Source organism: Tinamus guttatus, unplaced genomic scaffold (genome assembly GCF_059628265.1).
Source record: "Tinamus guttatus ecotype Peru unplaced genomic scaffold, ASM5962826v1 Tinamus_guttatus_pri_ptg000245l, whole genome shotgun sequence".
NCBI lineage: Eukaryota > Metazoa > Chordata > Aves > Tinamiformes > Tinamidae > Tinamus > Tinamus guttatus.
Genome location: NW_028288779.1, coordinates 748,657 through 773,370, shown reverse-complemented (window position 1 = coordinate 773,370; position 24,714 = coordinate 748,657). Strand labels below are relative to the sequence as shown.

At 40.3% G+C, this 24,714-nt stretch overlaps 1 protein-coding gene across 3 annotated transcripts in view; it reads right to left on the bottom strand.

The window, feature by feature from the left end:
• USP6NL (USP6 N-terminal like) overlaps nucleotides 1-24,714 on the bottom strand; it is a 96,476-nt gene that overhangs the window by 37,738 nt on the left and 34,024 nt on the right. For 2 of the 3 annotated variants that reach the window (XM_088526293.1, XM_088526291.1), the window contains 2 exons: nucleotides 14,551-14,624; nucleotides 14,004-14,086 (listed from right to left, as the gene is read on the bottom strand). In XM_088526293.1, coding sequence (XP_088382419.1) covers nucleotides 14,004-14,086; nucleotides 14,551-14,624 — 157 coding nt within the window. Of the gene's footprint in view, nucleotides 1-14,003; nucleotides 14,087-14,550; nucleotides 14,625-18,547; nucleotides 18,633-24,714 lie in introns of those variants that run through there. The other variant, XM_088526292.1, reaches the window with a different exon arrangement.

Below are 24,714 nucleotides of genomic sequence, written 5' to 3'. Positions count from 1 at the left end.
ATAAATGATGGATAGATTTTTTTCATCTCTAAACCCACTATGACTAATACTGGCTTTGACACGTTTTTCAAGATAAGTGTTAAAAGTCTTAATGCATAAATAACTGACACTTAGGAACATTAAAAATGTGCATTAAATGCATTAAAATAAATGCATTTTAAATGGTTTTGACCATTATTACATGAAGCCATATATTGTAATCTAAATAAACTGGGAAGAGCCTCAGATTGAACAAGCTTAGTCACCCACCTGCTTCTGCTGTTTAAAACAGTTTTCCTTAAACAGCACTTTGATGTATTTGTTCACTACAAACCCAAGGAAAGGCTTCCTCGCATTAGTCACTCATCACAGTTATTCTTTTCTCACATTCACACTGGAGCGAAGAGCAAGTTTCCTGCTGGTTCCACTGGAATATTTTCCTGCTTCCAGTTTGGCTCAAATGTGTTTAAGAAATGTAAGGGCTCCTCTATCAGCTTCAGTTCTGAGGATTTAAGTACAGAACTACCAAACTGGAAAGATGTTTAGTGTAAACATCAGTCCTGGTATGTTTATAAGCTCTACAACTGCAAAATCCAGAAGGTCAGTTCAATTCTTCACATTTCTAAATAGCACAAATTCTGACTGTTCTGTCAAGAGTTATTCATTGCTAGTAGGAAAAAAAGCGGGGTAAGGGAGGCAAAAACTGACCTTAATAAACTAAAAACCTACAAATAAACAAAAACCTACAAAATTAATGGCAACTAAGATTTATGATTACACTCTCATTTCTTTGCAAGCTGTTTTTTTATTCTCATAACTTCTACTCCAAACCGTATCACTTCCTTAAAGACGAGGTCATGAGAAGTAACCAGTGAGCTCTGCAGAACTGGGGGGATCTTTTCCTGATGAATATCCCAGGAGTAACTAATTGTGTGGAACTCGATCAACTCACTGAAATACTTGGGTGCTCTTAAAAACCTACAATGCAGCCCCTAAACAAAGAAGTTTCTCAAACTATTTTTTTAACTATCTTCTCATCCTGTCCTCAACTTACCACTAAGCAAACGAGCATCATTTTGTATCGATATAAGTACTTGTTAACTGAAAAGTACTTTGGAATCACGTTTCATATCACATATTTCATATCACATTCACATGTTTCCTGCAGAACATATCTTCACACTGTCATTTACCCGACCACTAAGAAGTACATGCAGATGCTGCACATGCACTTTTTCAATTATGACACATGATTTAAAAAAAAAATACAAGATGAAAGTATATTTGTTACTGCTAGAAAACATATTTGTAAGGAATAACAGCTTTAAAAAGTTTAGAGGTATATTTACACCTTTATTTTTGTTCTTTTCCACACATATTACATCATGATCTAGTTACTTGACAAAGTATACAAAATAACAGAAGCAATTACTTCCATGGTTAAGAGTTTTTTAAAAATCCAGTCACTCGTAGCTTTTTGAAACTTCCACGAGCATGGAATATGTGAGCAAAACATCTACAAAAAACATCAGTAAAGTGCAGAAATCAGAAGCGAAGTAACCAAAAGTAAGTTTATGAAAAGCAACTACGGGCAGGTTAGATAAGACAGAATGGAAAGAATTCAGCAGGCAGATATTTGAAGAAAAGCGTCAGCATACAAAAGAAATTATTAAGCAGCACAGCATGTAACTCAAATTGTAAGAGCCTTCCAAAACTCCAATGTGGCAGCAAAGAATACATGTTCCCTAGAATGAATGGTTACTAGGCTATGGGGTAATTTGCCAAAAGTGACTGTAGCCAAGGAATTAGTGCCTTATCCTGGAGAACTATCCACAAGAATAAACATACGGACTGGATGTTCCTGCAGCTCTGTGTCCCTTTCAGCCAGGGATACAAGGCAGATAAAACTGTCGAAGTGAAAAAGTGAGAGCGTGCATAGATGCAATGATGCTTTGCAGCAGAATATTACCCTATTTTGTACGTATCTAGAGCATTTCTGGGCAGCTTTTGTTTCCTCTTTCCATCCAATGTAGTCACTGATCTCTATTTAAAAGTTAGCTACCAACCATATCGTTATCTTACAGGAGGGAAGATAAATAAAACCAATTCAATAATTCACAGGGGATGTAACATTTGTTACTTAAAATGATTATCTTTATGTTTGCATTAAATTACTGTCACAAAATGCACCACAAAGCAAACTGTCTTCTGAAGTAACTGAATCTAATTAACCACAAGTAAAACAATATTCCAATTTCATGCCTTCCCTAAGACCTATGATTAATTTATTCTACTTTTTAAAGCTCAAATCTAAGTACTCAATGACAAATTCAGATCTTTTAGTCCCCAAAAAATTAATTTTCAGAAGACTTCTGATTATGAACTCTTGCTTTCATCTTCCAACCTCTAAATGGAAATCAAAGGCAACAGGGTCCTTTTCAAAATTAACGATACTAATGATGACGGAAAAGGTTTTTTTTGAAAATATTAAGGAGCAAATAATAAAATTGTCTTTTAAACTAAATAATGGATTTTCCCAAGATAAAATTCCACTGATCATTTCCTTCTTCTTTCCCTTGTATATTTTATCTATATACTCACAATTTGGACTGTGCATCCATCAAAATAATTGAGGCTCTGCTCCTGTAATCATTTGCTTTCAATTTCACCAAATAACCTTTGCACAGTATGGGGGTGGCAACTACAGCAGATTATAAAGCAGCTTTCAGAAGTTTTGTTAAAATTCATAAGCAAGCCAAAGCCAATTAATTAACATACAGGATAAGCCAACGTGATATGGTACACAATAATTATCAGCAAATATGTCGCAGAAAAAAATGTTAGTACTGGCAAAGGATTGGCTCATATGTGAGTTTATAACTAGATTTTAGTTTCAACTTTTTGCGGATACTGTTGATGGTGCTGCCAATAGGCAGAGCACAACTCTGTAAAAATATGGTCCCTGCCCAAAGGGTGTGGAGTATTACTCATTAGCAAAGGGGGAAAAAAAAAAAAAGAGAGACTTAGCAAAATCAATTATATATCAATGCGGTAAATTATTATTTAAGTACTTTCCTGCTTTGGAGAAGATGAATTAGCTATAAAGTTTTTACTTCTGATACAAACAATTACATGAAATACATAGAAAAGTGTATTTGTATTCTAACGGCCACATACTGAAACACATCATCTTTAGGAAAATGCAAACTTTAAAGTTTTTCTAGCCAGGAATCAGAAGAGCTTTGAGGAAATCTGTCATCTGCATAAGCACAGCAGCACTTCTCATGGTTTGGGAAGTCACTTTGACTGAAGACACAAACATCAAGGTTAAAAAAGGTCCCAGCATCACATTCCAAGCATCTTTTAAAAAGAAGCAGCAGAAAAAAAAATAAAAAACACCACACTTATTTGCCCAAGCTACCTTAAAAACCTAAAATGGCAAAGAGACAAATTAAGAAGAATGAATCACTTTGCCTTGCTTCTGATGTACATAAAAGTCTAAGGAGGATTGTTCCTAACCATATAGACAGATTGCTTTTAAGCAGTGCTTAAAGAGCAGATACCGTTCAGATCATTTACACTATACATTAATAGTGATCCTGGATTTATATGCTGGCAGCTTCATCTGTATAAAAATTCATGCCCTAGACAAAACATATTCCAACATAAATTAACTAAGACAGATGGTTTCAGCAATATATTTTTGTTAACTGCTGACATGGAATGCTTTATCTAACTACAAGTGCTTCTTTTATTAATCTTCTGCAGGCTAAAATTCTCATTTAGTGGGTCTTTCACTGCATCTAGAGAAGAAGCACTTTTGAATTTCTAAAAACTGTCCCCCGAGCCCTTTTCCAATTACACTCTTAACAATCAATGAATGTCAGTGAATCTCACTCTGGCCATTCCTTATATTCAGGTACTTCAATACTCTGCAGATATTGTAGGAAAAATAACTGATAATAACGTTGTTAAATTTTTGCATTTTAGGGCTTAAGCAGCAACTTAAAACCAGACTCAAGAAAGCAGATGTATATCAGATTATTATATGTGTATTGTACCAATTGTAGCATATTTTTACCATATTTAGTCATTCGCTCAGCTGTGCTTCAAACAGCAGAAGGCAACATGCAACAGGGCACTTCTTACTTCTCTGGTTCCAGTAACGTCACCGAGGACACAAGTGACACCTGAATATAGTAGATCGTACACAGTTCTGTAGCTCACAGGTGATCAGCTGGGAGTGAAAGTCTCATTTCTCCTCCATTCTCACAAATTACAGGAGTCAATGCATTCCTATTGCAAAATGCTACCTTCCTCTCCGAGTTTTTAAGAACTAAGTTTAAATACATCAATGCAAAGAAAAGGATTACCAGGCACCCATGAGCAGAAGCAGACATGAAGGCAGAGATCAAAGTTCGGTCCCTAATGGGGAAGCAGGGGTGTAAAATTAACGGGTCAGACTGGACAATAACTAAATAAAATTCATAGACAGGTCAAATCGGCAGTTCTGGTCTCAATAATTAAAACTATTTATTTATTTAACTATCCAGTAATTAAAACTGGATGGATGGTTTCAGGTGGCTCAATATTTTAACCACCTCCCTCATTAATAATTGCTATATTGCTGTCTCATTTTCATACCCCACTTTGTAATGCAATTAAAAATGTTCTTTTAGAAGTAGCCCTCTGTGACAGCAAGCAAGAAAAAAGGATGCTGCCTAACACTGGTAAGATGAATTTTAAAAAGCATTTTGAATCTTAATTACTGGTTTTTTTAAAAAAAAAAAAATCCATTTCTCCACTTCAATAAAAATATCCTCAGTGTACAGGAAAGAAGGTTAATTAGAGTTTTTTTTTTTTTTTAAACAGCAGTTCCTCAATATGTTGATTAGCAGTGAATATTTCAGAGCAAAACCAGTCTAGGGAACTGCACACATTATAGGACAGACTTCATCATACACTATGCAAGGATGCAGCAGCATTTTCCCGGTAAGATTTTATTCTCAGGAGCAAGAAATAACTGCATGAAAAAAATAAATATATACATGGTCAAAATAAGGCATATTCATGTATTTGGTAGAGAAGGGAATTAAGAGAAACACGGGTCTTTTCTAACATCTGAGGTCTGACTTTTAAGACGTATCTTTGGCAGCTCAAAGAGGCTGAGTAGCCAACTTGCTTCCCAAGGGAGGGAAGCGCGAAGCCACTTTCCTGACGGATAGTTCTGACCCCGTCTCCCCAAGCCGAGAGGAAAGGACGGGAGGAGAAAATGCCAGCGAGTCTGTTAATGACTGCAATACCCAGAAATTAATGCGACTTAGAGCTGATGAGCCAAGAATAAATATTTCGCTGCTTCGCACATCGTCATGTCACTTAATCAGTTTGGGAATACTTATTGTGCCTAGAAAATTAAGGATATTAACTGTATGTCACTATCAACAATAGCTCTCCAACTTGGTCTCCAGCTTTAGTGTTCTTTTCCTAAGCTTTGACAAGTAGATTTTTTTAACAGAAATGTGAAATTAGAATTATTCAACAGGGATTTTTATACATTTCTTTCATTATTAAAAAATTACCTTCCCTCTCTCTAGTTTCTATTACCAAATCTTCCCCTGTCTCAGGGTAACTTCTTTTGCTTCCTATAGCAGAGATCAATCTTTAAACCTCTTACCCGAGCAGACTTTGCCTGGGTACCTGCTCAAATCAGGCAGGTTACCTGCTTAAATAAAAAATGTTGTTCTTGAAGACGCAATTCTACAACTGTATTGTGAAAGCATTACAGAACATAGAAAAGAATATTTTACAAATCAAGGACTCTTCTCCAGCAAGACTCTCCATAAATTAGCAAGGAGAAAAAAGAAAAAAAGGAGAGGAATTCAATCCTACCATATTATGCCCTTTTTAAAAAGTCAAGGGTTAAGAAAAAGATTCATAAAGTATCTCTCTGTTCTTGTCTCAGCTCTCCGTTCCTTTCCTCCCCTACTTCCATTTTGGCAGTACACTGAAAAAAATCCATTACAGAGCTAATAAAAATGCAATGCATAGAATAGAATGCAAAAAATAAAGTTTGATAGGGAAAAAAGAGCAGGTAAGCCTCAGAATCTCAGTGAACTGGAGAATAACAAACTCTTCTATTTGAAATGTGCCTCAGGCTACACAGTAATCTCCAGCATTAGCAACCTATTCAAAAAACATGTTCACTACTCTAATACTGCTGGGATAAAGAGAATAAAAGTGTGAGTCAGGCTCTCAGCTGCTCTAAATCAGTACAATCCCATCAAAATTAATGTGGAACTACCCTAAAAGTTATGAGTGCGAGAACATGATCCAACTTTTAAAAGAAACTCAGGAATGCAGGGGAAAAAAAAGAAAAACTATTTTCTACCACTGGTAGTTTGACTGTATATGTTTTTTCCTAGGGAGAAAAAAAAAAAAAAAAAACTTGTAGAAATCTCCCCAAGTTGATTCCTGGGTATCAACATCATAGTTCATCAGGATGCATGTACATCCTCAGCTTCACTTTACTGAACAGATGATAAATAAACATAAGAAAAATGTTTAAGCTGAATCATCCAAGTCAGACCACAGAGCTTTGTATTCAAGATAATAACAGCACAAGAGAATCATAGAATCATAGAATGCTTAAGGTTGGAAGGGACCTCTAGAGGTCATCTAGTCCAACCCCCCTGCACACACAGGGTCACCTAGAGCGCGTGGCACAGGACTGCGGGTTTGGAAGATCTCCAGAGAAGGAGACTCCACAACTTCTCTGGACAGCCTGTTCCAGGGCTCTGTCACCCTCACTGGGAAGAAATTGTTCCTTAAGTTCCTGTGGAACTTTTGGTGCTTCAGTTTGTGGCCCTTTCCTCTAGTTCTGTCAGTGGCCACCACTGAAAAGAGGTCGCCCCATCCTCTGCACTCCCTCCCTTGAGGTACTTAGAGACACTGCTCAGGTCCCCTCTCAGCCTTCTCTTCTCCAGGCTGAACAGGCCCAGCTCCCTCAGCCTCTCCTCATAGGGCAGATGTTCCAGGCCCCTGATCATCCTTGTGGCCCTGTGCTGGACTCTCTCCAGCAGCTCCACATCCCTCTTGTACTGTGGAGCCCAGAACTGGACACAATACTCCAGATGTGGCCTCACCAGGGCTGAGTAGAGGGGCAGGATCACCTCCCTCGACCTGCTGGAAATGCTCTTCTTAATGCACCCCAGGATCCCATTGGCCTTCTTGGCCACGAAGGCACACTGCTGCCTCATGGTCATCTTGTCGTCCACCATGACACCCAGGTCCCTCTCTGCAGAGCTGCTCTCCAGAAGGTCAGTCCCCAGCCTGTACTGGTGTCTGGGGTTATTCCTCCCCAGGTGCAGGACCTTGCACTTGGCCTTGTTGAATTGCATGAGGTTTTTCACCGCCCAGTTGTCCAGTCTGTCCTGGTCCCTCTGGATGGCAGCGCAGCCCTCTGGGGTATCGGCTACTCCTCCCAGTTTGGTATCATCAGCAAACTTGCTGAGGGAGCACTCTGTGCCTTCATCCAGGTCATTGATGAATAAATTGAACAGGACTGGACCAAGGACTGACATCTGGGGGACCCCGCTAGCTACAGGCCTCCAACTAGACTCTGCACCGCTGATCACCACCCTCTGAGCTCTGCCGTCCAGCCAGTTCCTAATCCACCTCACTGTGCACTCATCTATCCCACACTTCCGGAGCTTGCCCAGGAGGATGTTGTGAGGGATGGTGTCAAAAGCCTTGGTGAAGTCCAGATAGATGACATCCACCGCTCTCCCTTCATCTATCCAGCTGGTCATTTCACCATAGAAGGCTATCAGGTTAGTCAAGCAAGATTTCCCCTTGCTGAATCCATGCTGACTACTCTTGAGCACCTTCTTGTCCTCCACTTGCCTGGAGACAACGGCCAGTATGAGCCGTTCCATCACTTTTCTGGGGATGGAGGTGAGACTCACTGGCCTGTAGTTGCCTGGGTCCTCCTTCTTGCCTTTTTTGAAGACTGGTGTGACATTGGCCTTCTTCCAGTCCTCCGGCACCTCCCCTGTTCTCTAGGATCTTTCAAAGATGATGGAGAGCAGCTTAGCTATGACATCTGCCAGCTCATGCAGCACTCTGGGGTGCATCCCATCAGGGCCCATGGATTTGTGGGTACCGAGTTTCCTTAGGTGGTCTCTGACCCAATCTTCCTCTACCCAGGGCAAGTCTTCCTCTCTCCAGGCTTCTTCTCTTGTCCCTGGGGCCTGGGGCTCTAAAGGGCTGCCCTTGGTAAACACCGAAGCAAAGAAGGCATTCAGCAACTCTGTTTTTTGTGTGTTATATGTAACCAGGGTACCCATCCCATTCACCAGCAGACCCACGTTTTCCCTCATATTCCTTTTGCTGTTAATATATTTAAAGATGTTTTTCTTGTTATTTTTAACATCCCTTGCCAGATTGCATTCCAAACGCGCATTAGCTTTTCTTGTCGCACCTCTGCATTCCCTGACTGCGTTCCTGTATTTCTCCCAATAACAACACATTGCTATTAATACCAATTAATACAAAACTTAACAACTTGTTAACAACAGATTAATATCTGAGAATTCAAATGGTGTAGGTGGAGAAAATATAATAATCTAGAAAAAATGTTTGGGTTGTTTTTAATGTCTCAAGGCAGCTTATGCCTTTCACAGGTCACAATCAGCAGTGAACAGGACAATCCAGTTGATGGCATCCATTAACAAGTGGTAGAAATAGAAAAGTTATTGAAAAGCTCCAAAGTAAATTGCAAGCTTTCTGTTTATTATTTGCATTTCATGTGTGTTAAGGCCTCATCAACTGCAATGCTTTTCAAAATGTATCAGTCACTACAGTACATTTTCCAACAAAGATTAGTCAAAAACAGCCATGAGCTGTACCTGCCCCAAATTCCCCAAAACAACTACAACTATTTCTTTCCATATTGTTGTTTTAAAGAGCTTTCTTATAAAGCGCAACGATAAACCTCTGTTAGAGCTCACAGTGCTATATGGATACATAAAGAATCCAAACAGAACACGCACACTACTGACCACTACAAACACTACTAACAAAAGAGTGGATGATATAAATCATAATTGCTAGTTAAAAAGTAAAGCCAAGAATTTTTTTTAATGCATTTTGCTTTGTTGCTTTCTGAGGAAGGACAGAAATTGCTACTTCCAATGAGTTTCCTTTGGAGCTGCAAAATGCTGCTTTTGGCTTCTACTCTATTTTGGCAGCGCATACAAAGTTCAGGCTGCTCTGCAGAGCCAGGCCAGTTACTGCACGTGTGACCAGTGAACCCTGACACAAGACAGGGAAGAAAAAAGCAGAATACAGTTGTCTGTCCTTTGAACTAACCAGATCACACAGAATCACAGAATGGCTGAGGTTGGAAGGGACCTCTAAAGATCACCCAGTCCAACCCCCTGCTCCAGCAGGGACACCCAGAGCACGTGGCACAGGGTGGCATCCAGGCGGGTTTGGAAGATCTCCAGAGAAGGAGACTCCACAGCCTCTCTGGGCAGCCTGTTCCAGGGCTCTGGCACCCTCACAGCAAAGAAGTTCTTCCTCACATGGAGGTGGAACTGCCTGTGTTTCAGCTTGTACCCGTTACCCCTTGTCCTGTCACTGGCCACCACGGAGAAGAGTTTGGCCCCATCCTCCCTACATTCTCCCCTCAGGTACTTGTACATGTTGATCAAATCTCCCCTCAGTCTTCTCTGGGCTAAACAGGCCCAGCTCGCTTGGTCTTTCCTCATACAACAGATGCTTAAACAAAAAAAAGAACAAAAATAAAAACCCCAAAGTGACAGCCACCATAAGCATAATTTTTTCAATACTCATCTTAGCAGTCTTCATGAAAACTAAAGATATCTCTCAAAATGTTCCAAGGAGTAGAGTAGCAGGGGATTTGCAGTTGCCCCAGGGGATACCAGATTAGTTCTCCTTGTTTTTTGTTTTTAAACCATCCAGAGCAGTAATGGACTGACGAATTAAATTGGGGAAATCCTAGATCCCAAGGAATTATTGGGATGTCTGCTACAAGGATGAAAACGCGCAGAAGTCTCTTTACGTTCTTTCCTAGTCATTCCCTTGTAAATTACTACTACAAGAAAAACTGCAATAGAAGCATCCACAACGCAAAGATCCCCTGAAAGCTCAGACCACAGTGAAAAGTTTTAGAACCCTTATTTTAAAATCTGGCTCAGGCTTCAATAAGGAAGGGCCTTGAGTCTATGAGCCTTTCTCATAGATGCAGGGTGTTCCAAGTTCAATCCGCTAGAAAATTACGACTTTCATAGGCCCTGCCTCACATGTACCAGGTGAAGTTGACTGAGGAGGACTCAAAAGCACTCAATGGAAAAACATCCATAGCAATTAGGATGAACAATGCTATGAATACTGTATGAGACAGCAGAAACATGAAACAGTGTTAGCTCACCTTTTTTCTTCTGCTGACCAAGCTGAAATTAATGCGACAGGATTGGAAATACTGCGCTGTAAAGCACCAACCGCTATGGCCTGAGTCCAAGTGTGAGCGTGAGGCGACTCCTCTGCTTTGAGAGGGCACCTCAGCACCCCAGCTCAGCCCCAGCAGTGCCCTTGTGGCCACGGGGGCACTCTGAGCCAGCCTTTCTGCCTTGGGATGGTGGTAAGGGCACGAGATTATACACACTTATAGGGATATCCAGATACACACACAGAGGTATCATAAATCAGAAGATTGTGTTAATTGCCCACACTAAATGACATAAACATCCCCAGAGTCAAGGCTGTTCAGCCCACACCACTATATAGCTTCAATGAAGCTCAACTATCACCTCTTTGCAACAAAGTCTTGCAACAAAGGCAATCGGTAAGGGCATTTTTTAAAATATATTTTATGCCATAATGAGATTTTTGTCTCAGGCTGCTGGTTCATGCAGGGTTCAGCCACATATAAATTGTAAGTTACTGAAAATAATCCTTTGAGAATTTAGCCCATCCCACTGACAACGGGTGTTTTTCCCCCCCCCCCCCCTTTTTTTTTTTTTTTTTTTCTTTTTTTCCAGTTTTAAGCATGCCAGGAAGAGATGCCCTTCAGCTCCCCAGGGAGTATATTGGCCAAGTTTCTCATATCCAGCTTTAAAATTTCCATCTACTCATTTCATACGATTAATCTTCACTATTATAATGATTTCGCACTTTGCAAAGTTATTTCAATAGCCTGGTCATACCAAATACCTTTTACTATCTGAAGCCAAAGGAAGTTTCAGATTCATTTGCAGGTTTACAAAATGGAGAACAGTATCACAGCACATAATTCTGTTTCCTAAGGCAATAGCTATTAAAATGAAGACAGTTCATTAGATAAGCATGGTCCTAAGCATTACAAAGAGCTGCTGGAACTGAGCAGAGCTACTCAACAGATACTCCCCTCCATGAGCCTTAAACAAAAGTTAGTCTCAAGGTTAAATAGTCCAGCTTGAGGCAAACTCCATTTTTGTTCCTAAGCACTACTGATTTCTGTATCGTTACATAAAAAAGCATGTTCCCTCTGCTACTCTGAATAGAGTAGGGTAAGTCTCAAGACTAAACCTCTTCTTCCGAAGTCTTCCGTGCTCCATCCCACCATGCAGATCTTCCCACTCAAACAGCACTCAGATAAGCTTTGGACCTGTGTTAAGAGAGCCAAGGAAAGCAACAAACTGGACACAGCCAAGGCAGGGGAGAAGGTTTAAACTACTAACTACTGATGGCAATCAAGGCCCACTCCACTGGAGCAGGCAAGACCTGAATTTCTGATAAGTTCCTCCCATCTAATAGCATTATGATACAAAAACAATTTTTCAGCTATTTTGTATTTTAAGCTGTGGACGTAAACACAGCAAGTGCATAATCATCTTAACATGATGCCAGTAATCCTGCTACTGTCCCCACATTTTTAGTTTTCTGTGTGCATTAGATTGCTTTTTTAATTCATGCTGCAAATAGATGATTTCACAGGGAATTACTGGCGTTGACAGCTCAGGAAGGAATGGTCAGCAAGGCACAGCAAGTGTTGAACGTTTAACTGTACCTGCAGCGCTGACTTACCCTCCTCAAGGTTCCAGTGAATGGAGTGGATCACATCCATCCAGGCCACTGTTGGAGCTTTTCATGCACACTGCATTTATGCCATTTGCCTTTTCAAATTATCTTAGAAACAAGAGTTCCTTTCTTTCAGAAGCAGTAGTTTCTGTAGGCTCTGTACTGCAGTGTACGTGAATCCCAGACCGTAGCTGTGATTGATAGTGCAATATACATTGTCTTTCCCAAAGACATTTGATATGCTCATTCTAATTACAGTTCTTATATCACAAGAGATTTTATTACTCTCGAAAATAGAATTGTCATTTAAAATGAGCTCCCTTTGAAGAATCATAAAGCAGCCCTGATGATACTCTCAAGCAAACTCGGCCTTAAACAGAGACACAGATCAGCTTCTAAGCAAAGAGCACTGCACAGTTAGTGAAGAGACGGAGTGCCTACAAACACTGTTCAGTTGTGCAGTGCTCACATTCCACAAATCTTTCCAGTTTCACCCCTTGAAGTTGACTCTGTAGAGAACAAACCCTGCATAGACTTTTCATCAGTGACTAAGGACATTACTAGAAAGGAGGTACAGCCTAAAGATTACGATACTCAGTCACAGTGCAGAAATGACTTACTGCAACAGCAACAGCAGCAGATATTAGTAACACTCTTCCATGCTCAATATATTTATAAAAAGCAAACATCACAATTCAAGTAACAGGAGAAGTTCAGAAGTTCATACAAGCACCCAAATCAAGAATTCCCTCGCAACCCAGGGACCTTGACCCGCTTCCTACTTGTGTCAGTGGTGAACTTAAGAGCGGCTTCAACAATTTTTGCACAAGAAATAATCCTGCCCTCCATTCTCCACTGAGAACATTCTTCTTCCCTGTAACCCAAACACAACATGCTAGAGCCGTAGATCACCAACACAAAGATCTCTATGTGTAAAATACACCGTCTGGCAGTCTTGCACAAAGCTGTCTCCTAATGACGTGAAGGCAGTTCACAGGTAAACATAACTGTTTAATTAACAGATAATTAAATCAATGACATTACAGTACAGGAAGAAGAAAAAAAAAAACTCAAAAAGCAAAAATCCTACACACTGCTAAAATACATTCATTTCTCCACTAATCGCCATTTTTTTCTAGATAGCCCAACTACACTTCACAATTTTTAGTATATGACATTTATGCTTGGATATATTAAAATTTTTGACTGGACTTTATAAAAAGTAGCAATTCAGCTTGCATTTGATTTCTGCAAGTTAGTATGTCTGAAATATTTCCCTTTGCCAACCACAAAGCTTCTAAAACAATTTAATGCTATCACCTTTCATTTGGTAAAGAAAGACAGAGATCATTTCTTACAAGGCATCTATGAACTTGTTTGGGATTCTGACATTTTCTGACTTTACAAATTGATCCAACATTAGGTCCCAAACCTGCAGAGACTTCAATAGGGTTTTCTAAATACATGAAGTCAAATAAAATTTAACTTTAAAAGACTGAGTCATGTCAGTGTTCACACACAGCTACCATGTAAACTTACAGTTTTTAAAATGATCGATATTCTAATTTTTTTTTAAATCATTTTGAGGACTTTGAAGTTTTTGTTTAAGTATTTATGTTACACATGAAATTTATCTGCATTTTAACTCAGCTCAAAAAAAAATCACATTTTATATCATCCTTTGTCATTCCCAAATAAAATATTTAAAAACATTTCACTCCTCACACTAGATTAGGTTACAAAACTAAGAAAAGTTAGAATTGAAAAGCACAATGAAAGTTTACAAACTTTAAACAGCAAACAGAACTCCCAAGAGATCTACTAAAATAAATAATCAATCTTTTCACCAAGCAATCAATCCAATAAACAAGCATAATTAAAGGGAATGCTTTTTTTTTTTTTTTTTTTTTTTTTTTTTTTTTTTTTCCAAGCCGGCTACTTACTGTAGAAAGCCAAATCTGTCTGTGACTTTGTAAAGACGATAGTCAGCATCTTCCCATGGTTCAATCTGGGCACCCTCGCGTCCCTAAAAGGGAAGGAAAGAAAGAGACTCAAGGTTTATGACAACTTAACTAAAAAATGAAGATACGATTCAGCCACTTCAAGCACAGCCTTGGGGGTACTCTGCGCCGCAAGGACAGGACTCCTCCACTTACCAACCACCAGCAGGGAAGGCAACGCACCTCTCCCATCCCCCAGCAAAAGTATTTTCATCAATTCTGGGGAGGAAAACGTTTAGTCACTGCTCACACAGAGCAGATTTCAGCCCTGGATTTGTGATAGTCTCACGCTTTTTCTTGTTTCTCCCCAGTCCTGCACCTAAGTCTTCACACTGAAAAAGGAGCTGAGATGATACCCAGAACAGTGAAAACACCAGATCAGCACTGCCCTATATTTCAAACAAAAGCTAAGGGGAAACCATGATTTATTTTTATAACATTACTAAGATTAATTATACAGAGTTTTCACGTTATTAGCAAGTTTACTTACTCTGTCATACTTGGCAACTATCTCTGCTCGTTCTTGGGCAAGTTTGACAGCAGCATCCTGCTCAGCATCTGCACCTGTTGGGGATTAAAATAAAGCTGCTGAGATTCCTCCCGTGTGAGCAAGAACAGTAGCTAAATATTTGGAAAAATCTCGACTTGAGAGACTATTTAGTGCAGAAATGCCAAAGCAATCGTAGCAAGGCAAAATATGACCTTGGCAGGCAGAAGTGACATCTTAATAATGTTTAGGATATTAAGTGATAATTGTACTTTGCTCAACTGCTGAATTCAGAAAGTTCCCCATTTTCTATTAAAATAAGTACAGGAAGTTAAAAAAAAATCATAATCCACAAACTAGAAGACCAAACAAAGCAGTAAAGTCCTAATTGTTAATTAAACAACCATTCATAAAGGATGAGAAATCTGAAGCACAGATACTAAATTGAAATAAAAGTTGCAATGATTTAAAGATTCACACAGAGGGATTAGAACGAGGAATGTTCAAAAAACACTGCACAACCTAACCCTTAAGGAACCTCTAACCTTATCCTGAGCAGAGGAGGTGATGGAGTATCAGACCTGCAGCTCAGACATGAAATTCAGCTCAGTAAACACCAGAATATGATAACATTGCAGACAGTTGGCCTGAGAAAAACAATTTGGTAGTAGAATTTTATGTTTTCTGTCATTACTAGCACGCTTATTTGTGCAAATGCAGCATTTCTTTACTAGAAGTGACCGACATGTTTCTCGCAGCTGTGCTAGGCTGCCTTTCTCATCCGCCTGTTGGACCAGCCTTAGCCTGTTCTCGTCAGCCCCTTCCTCGCGCTCCTCCAGGAGAGCCTACACGGAGGCCAGGAACATCCTTGCAAACAGAGGCACGATGGCAACAAAACGCCTGCCCCGAGTTTCGCCATTGGAAACGGCATCTCCTCCTTTGGAGCTTTCACTTGCCACCTCCAGGAGCTTTTCTTCGCTCGCCGCATTGGGGCTCCCTTCCGCGTGTCACCGCCTGCCAATGGCGCTACTCTCATTCATGGGTCTTGTCGTGCCAAGACCCGACAGTCATGTGTTTATGCAATTATTGGAGGAGAAAAAAAATAAATAAATTTGCCAACTGCATCTGCTACATTTTGAAGGCCTGCAGCTCCGTGCTGCAGCAGCGAGACACAATTCCCTCTTTGTAAAGAAAGAAGGGAGCGGATTCATCCTTGCTGCCCAGCCTGGTGCTGCCCACGCAGGGTGCTCCTGCGCTGGCTTTTCCAAGACACAAACAGGCCTGGGCTACAGGGCCTCCTTACAGAGTTCCAGCCTTAAAAGCGAATTTCCTGCTTGCTTAGACATCTGACATTGTGTAGCATAAGGCAAACTTAACCCTTACTTTTCCAAAGGATACATCTGGGGAAAGCTTACAGGTTTGAAGTATGAATCTCATTGGGCTTGAAGAAAGGGGGAAAAAATTCCTATCACTATTTTAAAAGCATAAGAGGAATGAGATTTGATTTGCGAATGCATCAGATCAACTAATAAAGAGCAAATAGGGCGACATTGTCAATGAATAGAGCTCAAACGTATTACTGCTTGTATTTAGGGAAAACATACTAAAAAGGACACAGGCTTTTCAAAAACCATCACAAATGGAAAAAGCAGAAGTTGAAACAAAGTTGAAGCCTTTGATTAAAGGAATGCAAACCATATTTGCACTAAAAATTACGTCCTGATTAATGCTGAAACCATTTGTGTCCATAGCTTGCCTTCTTCTCCTCTATATAAGTAATGTATGAATCAAAGTTTGGCATGCTCTATGCCTCATGACAATTCAATTACATTTAGGGTGGAAATTATCATATTCATTGCCTTTAAAGTAATCCTCTTCACTTCCTGCCAGAATCATCTTAACCTTCGAGCTGCACTGGGATAGTTTAATGTTACATTAATCCACCTATGCTGAAAATTCAGAAAAAGCTTGAAGTGGGGACAGGAGGTTATACTTCAGGAAACAAGAATAAAATACATTTTTTTTCCTTATAAAAGGAGGTATTTAAGGAGCTCCAAGTTTAAAATTACACAATGACTCATGATCAGGTAAAAGTCAAGTAAGGAAACAGAAAGAATTCTCTGTGAAATACCTCCCTAAGCAAAAAAACACTCTTCCACCTTACAAGAAATTAGAGGCAAGTAATAGACGCTCTAAATATTGTCTTATCTGCATGAAAACAGTTAAAGATGTGAAACAAATATGATTACATTTTCTAAGTAAAGATTGGCATTAGAGATGATCAATACCCCATTATAGAGCAAACAACACAACCTCAGGTGAGGTTGACATTAATATGCAATCAATATTAGACAGATCTGTTTCTCCCTAAAACATAAACAAATACACACTGAAAAGCGGTATATCAGCTGAAAGTGGTATAAAAATCACCATTTATGTGATGGTGCCACTGCTGTGTGTATACTAAGGTTATTTGTAATAATGTAGGTTGGAAAAAATTTAAGCCTTCTTTATCAAACCAACCGTGCTGGTACAGGTTCAAAGTGTATTTGTGGATCCATCAGACACTGGATTCCAAACACCAGCTAATTTCACACCTGGTGCTGTAAGTGCTTGCAGTTTAGACAAAAATTTCTACATTGTACTGCTAATTTCTTGTCATCACCAGATTTTTCTGATCACAATATATTTATTCAATATATATTTTTTAAACAGCCATATTTCGGTTTACTATGGCAAACACATAGGCAAGTAAAAAACTAACCACATATTCATTAAAAAAGCACTTTAATCAGTAATTGTCATTTCAATAGATTGTGCGTGATGAACCTCTAAAATGCCCATCTGGTGTAGAGTGCTTCGAGCTATAACCTCATGGGCTGCCCCACATCTGCACCAATACAGGTAATCAAAACCTTCACCTTCAATATCAATCCTTCATCTTTCCTTTTCTCTGGTAGTTTTATTATTGTTATAAAAGCTTCAAAATTGGATACAACTGTGATTCAAGAAACAAAATTTGCCATTCGGAAAGAAACATTCCGCGATGATCACTCAGAACAGAGGAGACACGGCCTCGTTTTGCAACTAAGTTAGAATCTGATGTCCCACTACTGCCCACCTAAAACACTACTTTTTAAAAAACGGTCTAAAAGGCAAAAATATAGGAGAAAAAAATCAGCAATAACATGGTCTTGCATTCGCTCAGATTTTGCTTTTGCGTTTCCAGCAGTCAGGGAGTGCGACGAGCGGCTGCCAAGCAAGGAGCAAAGTTCCTCCAGGTCCAGGGTAGCTGAAGGCAGAACTAACAGTCCTCGAGCTGCTGAGAACGGGGCAGTCAATTCCAGTGCCTTCCCAGATCTTAAAAATAATCTGAAAGTTTCGAAACGTGCTAATTTGATTTCCCATTGCTCCAATTCTTGTCGGCGCTGCCACCAGCTGCTCCGCAGCCCGGCGCTCAGAGCGTGTGTTGGAGCGATAAACAGAACATTTTTTAAGTCTCTGGTCATCCTGGAAAGTCCCTTTAGTATCAATGCTATTCATTCCCCATTCCCTTCCATTCCCACAGGCAACAGAATAAAAGCCATCGTGTTTAACAGTATTTTGTTGTGGGTAGCTGACATTTAAAAGAAGAAAAAGAATTCAAAAATACACTTCTAAATACTTCCATCAATATTAAACTCACTCCAAGTAGAAAAGATTAAAAATTATTTGCTATATTTCAATCTGTTTCTCCTCTTCGGGTTATTTTTAGGCAGTGAAAACAAAAGTTAAATAGCTACAGTGAGAAAAACAATACCTCCCTTTTACATAACAACACTTCCAGGCAGTCGGTATTATCAGCAGTTAACTCATCTACATTTCTGCTACCATTAAATGTAATAGCATACCTTAGTAATGTTACATATTTAAAACTTCCCATTTGCACTTACAGAAAGTAATATAGCAAATAATATAACCAGAAAGCTGAGAGAGTGCAAAAATTTGTAAGATGCTTTACCAGCATTTAGATTTTGATTCTCTTCCCAGTCCTTGTAAAAGTCAGTTTTAGTCTTCATGAAGTCTCTTTTCTCCTTAGATCATGTTCTAAATGGCTTCTGCAGGAATAGTGGGGGAAACTCTCCCCCTCGGCTCGGAAAAGCCGGCCGCGTACGCGGGCTGCTCGACGTGGGCTCGCTCGCTCTGCGCTACGGGAGCCACCAGCGTTCACACAAAGATGCTCTTTGCTGCGGAGCGGCGGCCGCGGGGCGACAGCAGCCGTGCCCAGCGCGCCGCCGCAGGGATTCGCATCCCCATTTTCCAAGGACCGTGTAAAAAGCGTCTTTAAATGAATAAAAATTAAAATAAAAACAACAACGCCTCACGCTTACTAGAATCAAGGCTCACATCCAAGCCACTGCCTAAAAAACATGAAATGAAGATACCCCGTAAACGCATGATTTAGATGTCCGTAATTGGGTAGGGTTCCTACTTACAGGATGAGAATTCGGCATATTTTCTATTTAGATCTACTTTATTGTTAAGGATGCCTTCAGAACCAAAAATACCTAGGATGTTGGGAGCTGACAGAAATCTTTAAATGAAAAGAGTAAAATTTCAAGATTAAATATCAGTAGAACTTGTCTGCTTTGTGAAAGCCGGTACACAGGCATGATCCTCAAATCTGGGAACATACAATTCTCACGGCCACCATTCAAGGACACATCAAGGAGGTCTCCTACAAACGTTTCAGTCTTTATGCGTTTGCTCTTCTCAAGCTCCTGTGCCAGGGCTGCTGGCAGGGGCCTGCTAGGGTTCGAGCCCTTCAGCTGGGCAGCGTGGTACCTCCTGCTAAGCACATTTGCCTTAAAAGCTACATATTTTTGTTCTCAACACATACAGTAGTGATCCTCTTGCTATACAAGACTTGTCCTTCCTTTCTACAAAGCAACTGTATGAGCATTTTTGTGTGGAAAGTACTCGCCCACAGCGGCCACATGCTCTCAACCCAGCGTAATTCTGTCTCATGAGCGTTAATCACTGGTAACACTGTTGGTTTTCATAAAACTTATGCCCTCCTCCCACATCCTACTCCCAGACAGCAGGAGTTTCAGAGCTGTGTTCTTCTGCTATGCTTATCGCTTTAATTTCGTTTCAATTTAGCATAGATATTGTGTGTTTTAGAGCAAAGATAGAGAAAAGGGAAGTTTGGGGCTAGAGAAAACTTTTCCCTATGCAGATGCAATAAATAAAATCACTAAGCATGCAATAAAATTATTTTTTAAAGTCAACCTATCCCAAAATCACTTCTTCAGAGTAGGATTGCAACTGTACAGCATGAGAAGGAACCTGAGGAAGATGTACAAGAAATAAGAGCGAACTCTCTTCTTAATGAAAAAAACAAGCTCCATTACAGTAGATTATTTGCAGTTCTGCAAGATCCCCCGCGAGTTTCTGCACAGTCACCAGTGGCATGTGGTCATTTTGGCAGTGAAACTTCATGAAAAACAAAATTAATTGCCACTACAAGCTATCTCAAAGCAATTTTAAAAGCAATCCTCAAAGGGGTCCAAGAAAGAGCAAAGGAACCAAGGCAGTACTGTAGGGTAATACTCCACAGAGAACACCTCTGTCAAAGATGAAATTAGAATTTAGGAGTCCAATTTATATTGCCAAGAATTTAAATCAATTATTATTATCTTGTTTTAAGCAGCAATTTGCTGGAAAGATTTACAGGACCTCTACAAAGATTAATCAGTTATCGCAATATGTCCAAGATTAGGTTTATAACAACAGATCCCTGCTAATACATACAGTTAAAAGGAGCACTGAAAGAAGAAAATTTAGAATAAACATGCAAGAACACGGCGAAAAAGAAGAATATGATCTAGCAAAATTAATGTTAGCTATTTATTTGTTCTTAATTTGCAATTATTATTGTCCTGCATAAATAAGTACACCCTAAAATTAAATCACCTCCATCAGCTATGGCCATAGGTAGCTAATCCAGGCTGAAGTTGTAGTTTAAATGTTCAAAACATCTTACTCTTACTCTTAAATCTTAGGAACGTTGCCACATGGATTGCAAAGTGGAGTAACAGGAACTGGCAGGGTTCAACTGCAATTCCAATTTACGCAGTGCTGTAGGTGCACTCATGAGCACGAGATAATTAATTTGCTAAAGGCCAACGCAGCCAGCTGCAAAGCCAAAAGAAACCCTAATTGCTAATTTGTAACGAGCTAAACTGAAAAGAGGAAGCCAAATTTTGAACAATACTCTTTTATTGAGAAAATAATAATAATAATAAATAAAGCAACGCCCTCCTGCCCAGGACTGTCAATACAGTGTGACATGTTTTACGGCAACTCTTAGGAGACAGAAAATTCACGGCTTGGGCTGGGTGTAATTCTGGGCTTGCCAGTGCCAGACTGGTCTGACTTGTGCAACAAGCAGCTAGTGTCTCGCGGCCGAGATGAGCTCAGCTTTTGTCCTGCCCCTTCCCGAGCGTGGCCCTGGTATCCAGCCTTTCCAACAGGGCGCTGTTCTTGTTCTCTTGCCTCGCTGCCCTGAAAGGAGGGCGTTAGGACCACGGGCAATGGCCAAGTATCACTTACGTATTTTGTCTTCAAGGGACGAGGACGCTACGGTCTGCCACGAGGGACTGAGCTTCCTCATGAGCTCTGCTCCAGCTATAACCCTGCTAGGCCCATATTACTCACAAGCCCACACACGCTATTGAAATTCATGACCTTTGCCAGCCCCAGGGCCGGTCTGTGTAACTCATGTTTTAATAAAATATTCTGCAAATCAACTACGCTGCTAGATGGTGAGATCAGACCCATGACTACAGAAGTACTATTAGCAGACAGAATAGCACCAGTATTTCCTGAGTTTCGCCCTCCACCTTTCCTGAGCCATCCTTTCCCCACTAACTTCTCTTCAGGTGTCAGTTATGACTTAATAAAGAGATAAAGTTGAAAATTCTGTTTGGATCCCTCACACCTTAGGTAAAACACACTAGGTCTGCAGTCCCCAGAGATTTTTGAAATACAAAACATCCCTTCTGCACATTGAAACTATTCATAGCTCCTTTAACCCTCAACAGGTTACTAAACACAGCAGCAAAGTGATCTTTCGGCAAGGTTAAATAGAACAGTTCTCCACAATATCTTTCCTCTTGGTTTTCCCAGTGCCATACATTAGGTTGACATTTAAAAAAAATCATCTTTCCCACTAATAAAAATCAATAGAACTTTTAAAATAATTTATCTAAGATTTTCCCAGCTGATATAATTTCAAATTTCCTGTATTATAAATTTTAATTAGTAATAGCCTGTGCATGCTTTAACAGCATTGAGATTTGCACTATCAGTTTAAACAGTAGCTGTAAAATCATTATAATATTTTACTTTCTGACACAAGCCTGAACATAGCACAAGAGTTATCTTACCACATTAACACACTTAAACAGAAGTAGTCAGATGCCACACCACACTAATTACGTTAAATGTCTCCATTAATCATCTTTATCTCAACAGTAGTCAAAATTAATGGAGCAAACAATAATACTACTTCCACAGTCATTGGTAATGATGCAAAGTCTATTCCTAGCTTAAAACACAGGCAAAACACCACTCAGGAATGCTCTGGAAGAAGCCTTCTTTCAAGAAGGTTATTACAACAAGCCCTGCTTCATTTCTTTAGTAGAAGTGACTAGTTGGGTGGGGAATTTAATCTGTATTTGTATCATTTTACTGGCTAAAATATGAAGTTTTGTTCCTCTACGTAGGCAATCTTTGAGTACTCTCCAAAATGCAGCCCACCTCATCACTGGATTGCACATACAATTTAACTGATTAAAACAACATGAACAAAAAGGATTTGTTTGGTTGGTTTCACTTACGTGAAATATTATTCACATAAGTGAATATTCACTGATAACATTCAGCCACTTGAGTAATCTAAGAAGCTCAAAGGCAGCTCAGACGAGCGCCAGGATCGAGATGTCACCAGGAGCCCATCGCAGAAGAGGGAACTCGTCCCAGCCAGGCCAGTGACCACAGCAATTCCTCACTCCTGCTTTCAAACCTGACGCCACCTCCCTGTGACGTTAAGTTCTTGCTCCCAGTTGGCTGGGACGTGGGCCGAGCTCGCGCCATACAGCGGAGCGGCTCCTGACGCTGCGGCACCGCTTCCACTCAGCACACGAACTTCTAGGCTGACTTCAGGAAAAGGAAGGGGAAAAAGGCATCACAAGGCAGCTAGTGATTCACTCTTCCTCAAAAGCCTGGGAAAGCCAGCTCTCGGGCTCTGCAGATACTGCAGCTTCGGTCTCCTGCTTACTGGAAGAGTGCTGTGTCTATCCCGGGCAGACCTTTGCACGTCGGCATCTCAGGATTTGTTCTGCGGTTGCTTCAGGTTGTTTCAAACCAATGCACACCAGAAAAATAAAGCCCTAAACACAGCAAAAGAGTTGGCAGGATGGAAAGCCATCTCTTGCTGGACTCCAGCAAGAGCACATCACCCTCCAGTTATTGTAGGCTGCTGGGCAGCCTGTGGTGACCCTGAGCCATATGGAGTCCACTTAAAGTTCTCCACCTCCTATAACACACCAAAGGCATGGCTAGAAATCACAGTGCTGGTTACAGTGGAGCTACAAGGCCCTTCTGGGTGCAGCTGTGATGATGATCATCCCCAACGCTTTAAAAGAATTCCCACTAAATCACTGAGTTTATGAGATTGAGAGTTACGTGTCGCCGTTTTAACGGCTCTTCAGCACAGCTGAGCAGCTTTCTTCAGCACCTCCACTTCTGGGCCATTCATCTTTGAGTAGATAAAACATTTTAACTGTAATAATACCCTAAGTACAAGTAGGATCCTTTAAGTAGCTCCTATGAAAAGGTCTGAATGGCATCAAGAAGCTTCTGACACTAAATCTACTCTTAGCAACTTCCAGGTAAGTTTGGGTAAAACTGCAGAAAGACATCAAGGCACATTTAGATAACTGCCTGCATATACATCAGTCAAGTTTTCAGAGCAAGTTGCTCTGAAAATCTCAATAATCAGCTACTTCAAACCTGTCATTCACTTAATTAAAAATTAAAATGAGATTGGAGAGCACAAAAAGGACCAAAAGCCTCTTTTAAACAATTGAAATTTCTCTTAAGTGTCATTCAGCACTAGGTTCCTTATTTTTCTACTCCTAAAGTGGCGTAGGAAAGGCTAGAAGAATAACAAGCAAGCTGAAGGAAGGGTAAACAAGTTTGTTAAGCAGCAGCAGAAACTGGGAAAGGAAATGGGACCAGTTTCTTCATCCTCCGTACAAGGAAAGGAAGTGAGCGATAGGCATCAGGTTTCTGTTGTTTCCACACTCACTTGCAGAGAACCTGCGGAACAAACTAACCCAGTGGCCAGGGAATTTCCCATTCGAGGCACGAGGAGAGTCCTGGAGAGCTGTCTGGGAGCGCTCGGGCCCCAGCATCAAGCTTAAGGGAAACGGAGCGACTGCAAGAAAGCGCAGGCTGCGTTAAGCTAAGCAAATTGAAGATGACATTGTGTTAGTGTTGCTAAATAGCAGTATCAAATTTGTTTGCATCCGCTGAGCATGCAGCGGTTTAAGCGTTTGTTATAAGACAATTTCACAGTTTGGTTAAATCAGCACAAAGGAACATTTGATTAATCCCTCCAAAGCACTGCAGCTGTTTATCCATGAAATACAGTACCAGTAAGGCAAACCTCCCTGCTGCAACACTTGAGCGGACTGAAATCAAAAATCTGCTCTTTAGGGTAGCCCAAAAAGCTGTTTTTTTTCCTCTCCAACCTACATCTGAGGAACCATCAAAGAGACATCAGGCAGGCAGAGCCGATGCGGAGATCTCAACCTGGGTGTTTTTACTCAGAGGCCAGCATGGAGATTGAAGTGATGCTAATATTGAAGTGAAATACGGTTTTCTAAAAGTAAGTAAATAAATACTTACCAAAAATAAAGGATAATAAAGGTGAATGAGAACCGAATCCCCACAGAGATTACACATCTCACTTCTACTTCAAGCAAGAACTGTACAGATCACAGACCACACGTATCATTAGATTAATACTTTGGATAATCTGAAAATAATTTAAAAGGACCTGGTGCTCATTTAAGTCAATTATTCATTCACTCTTTTGTCATAGAAATAATTATTTTA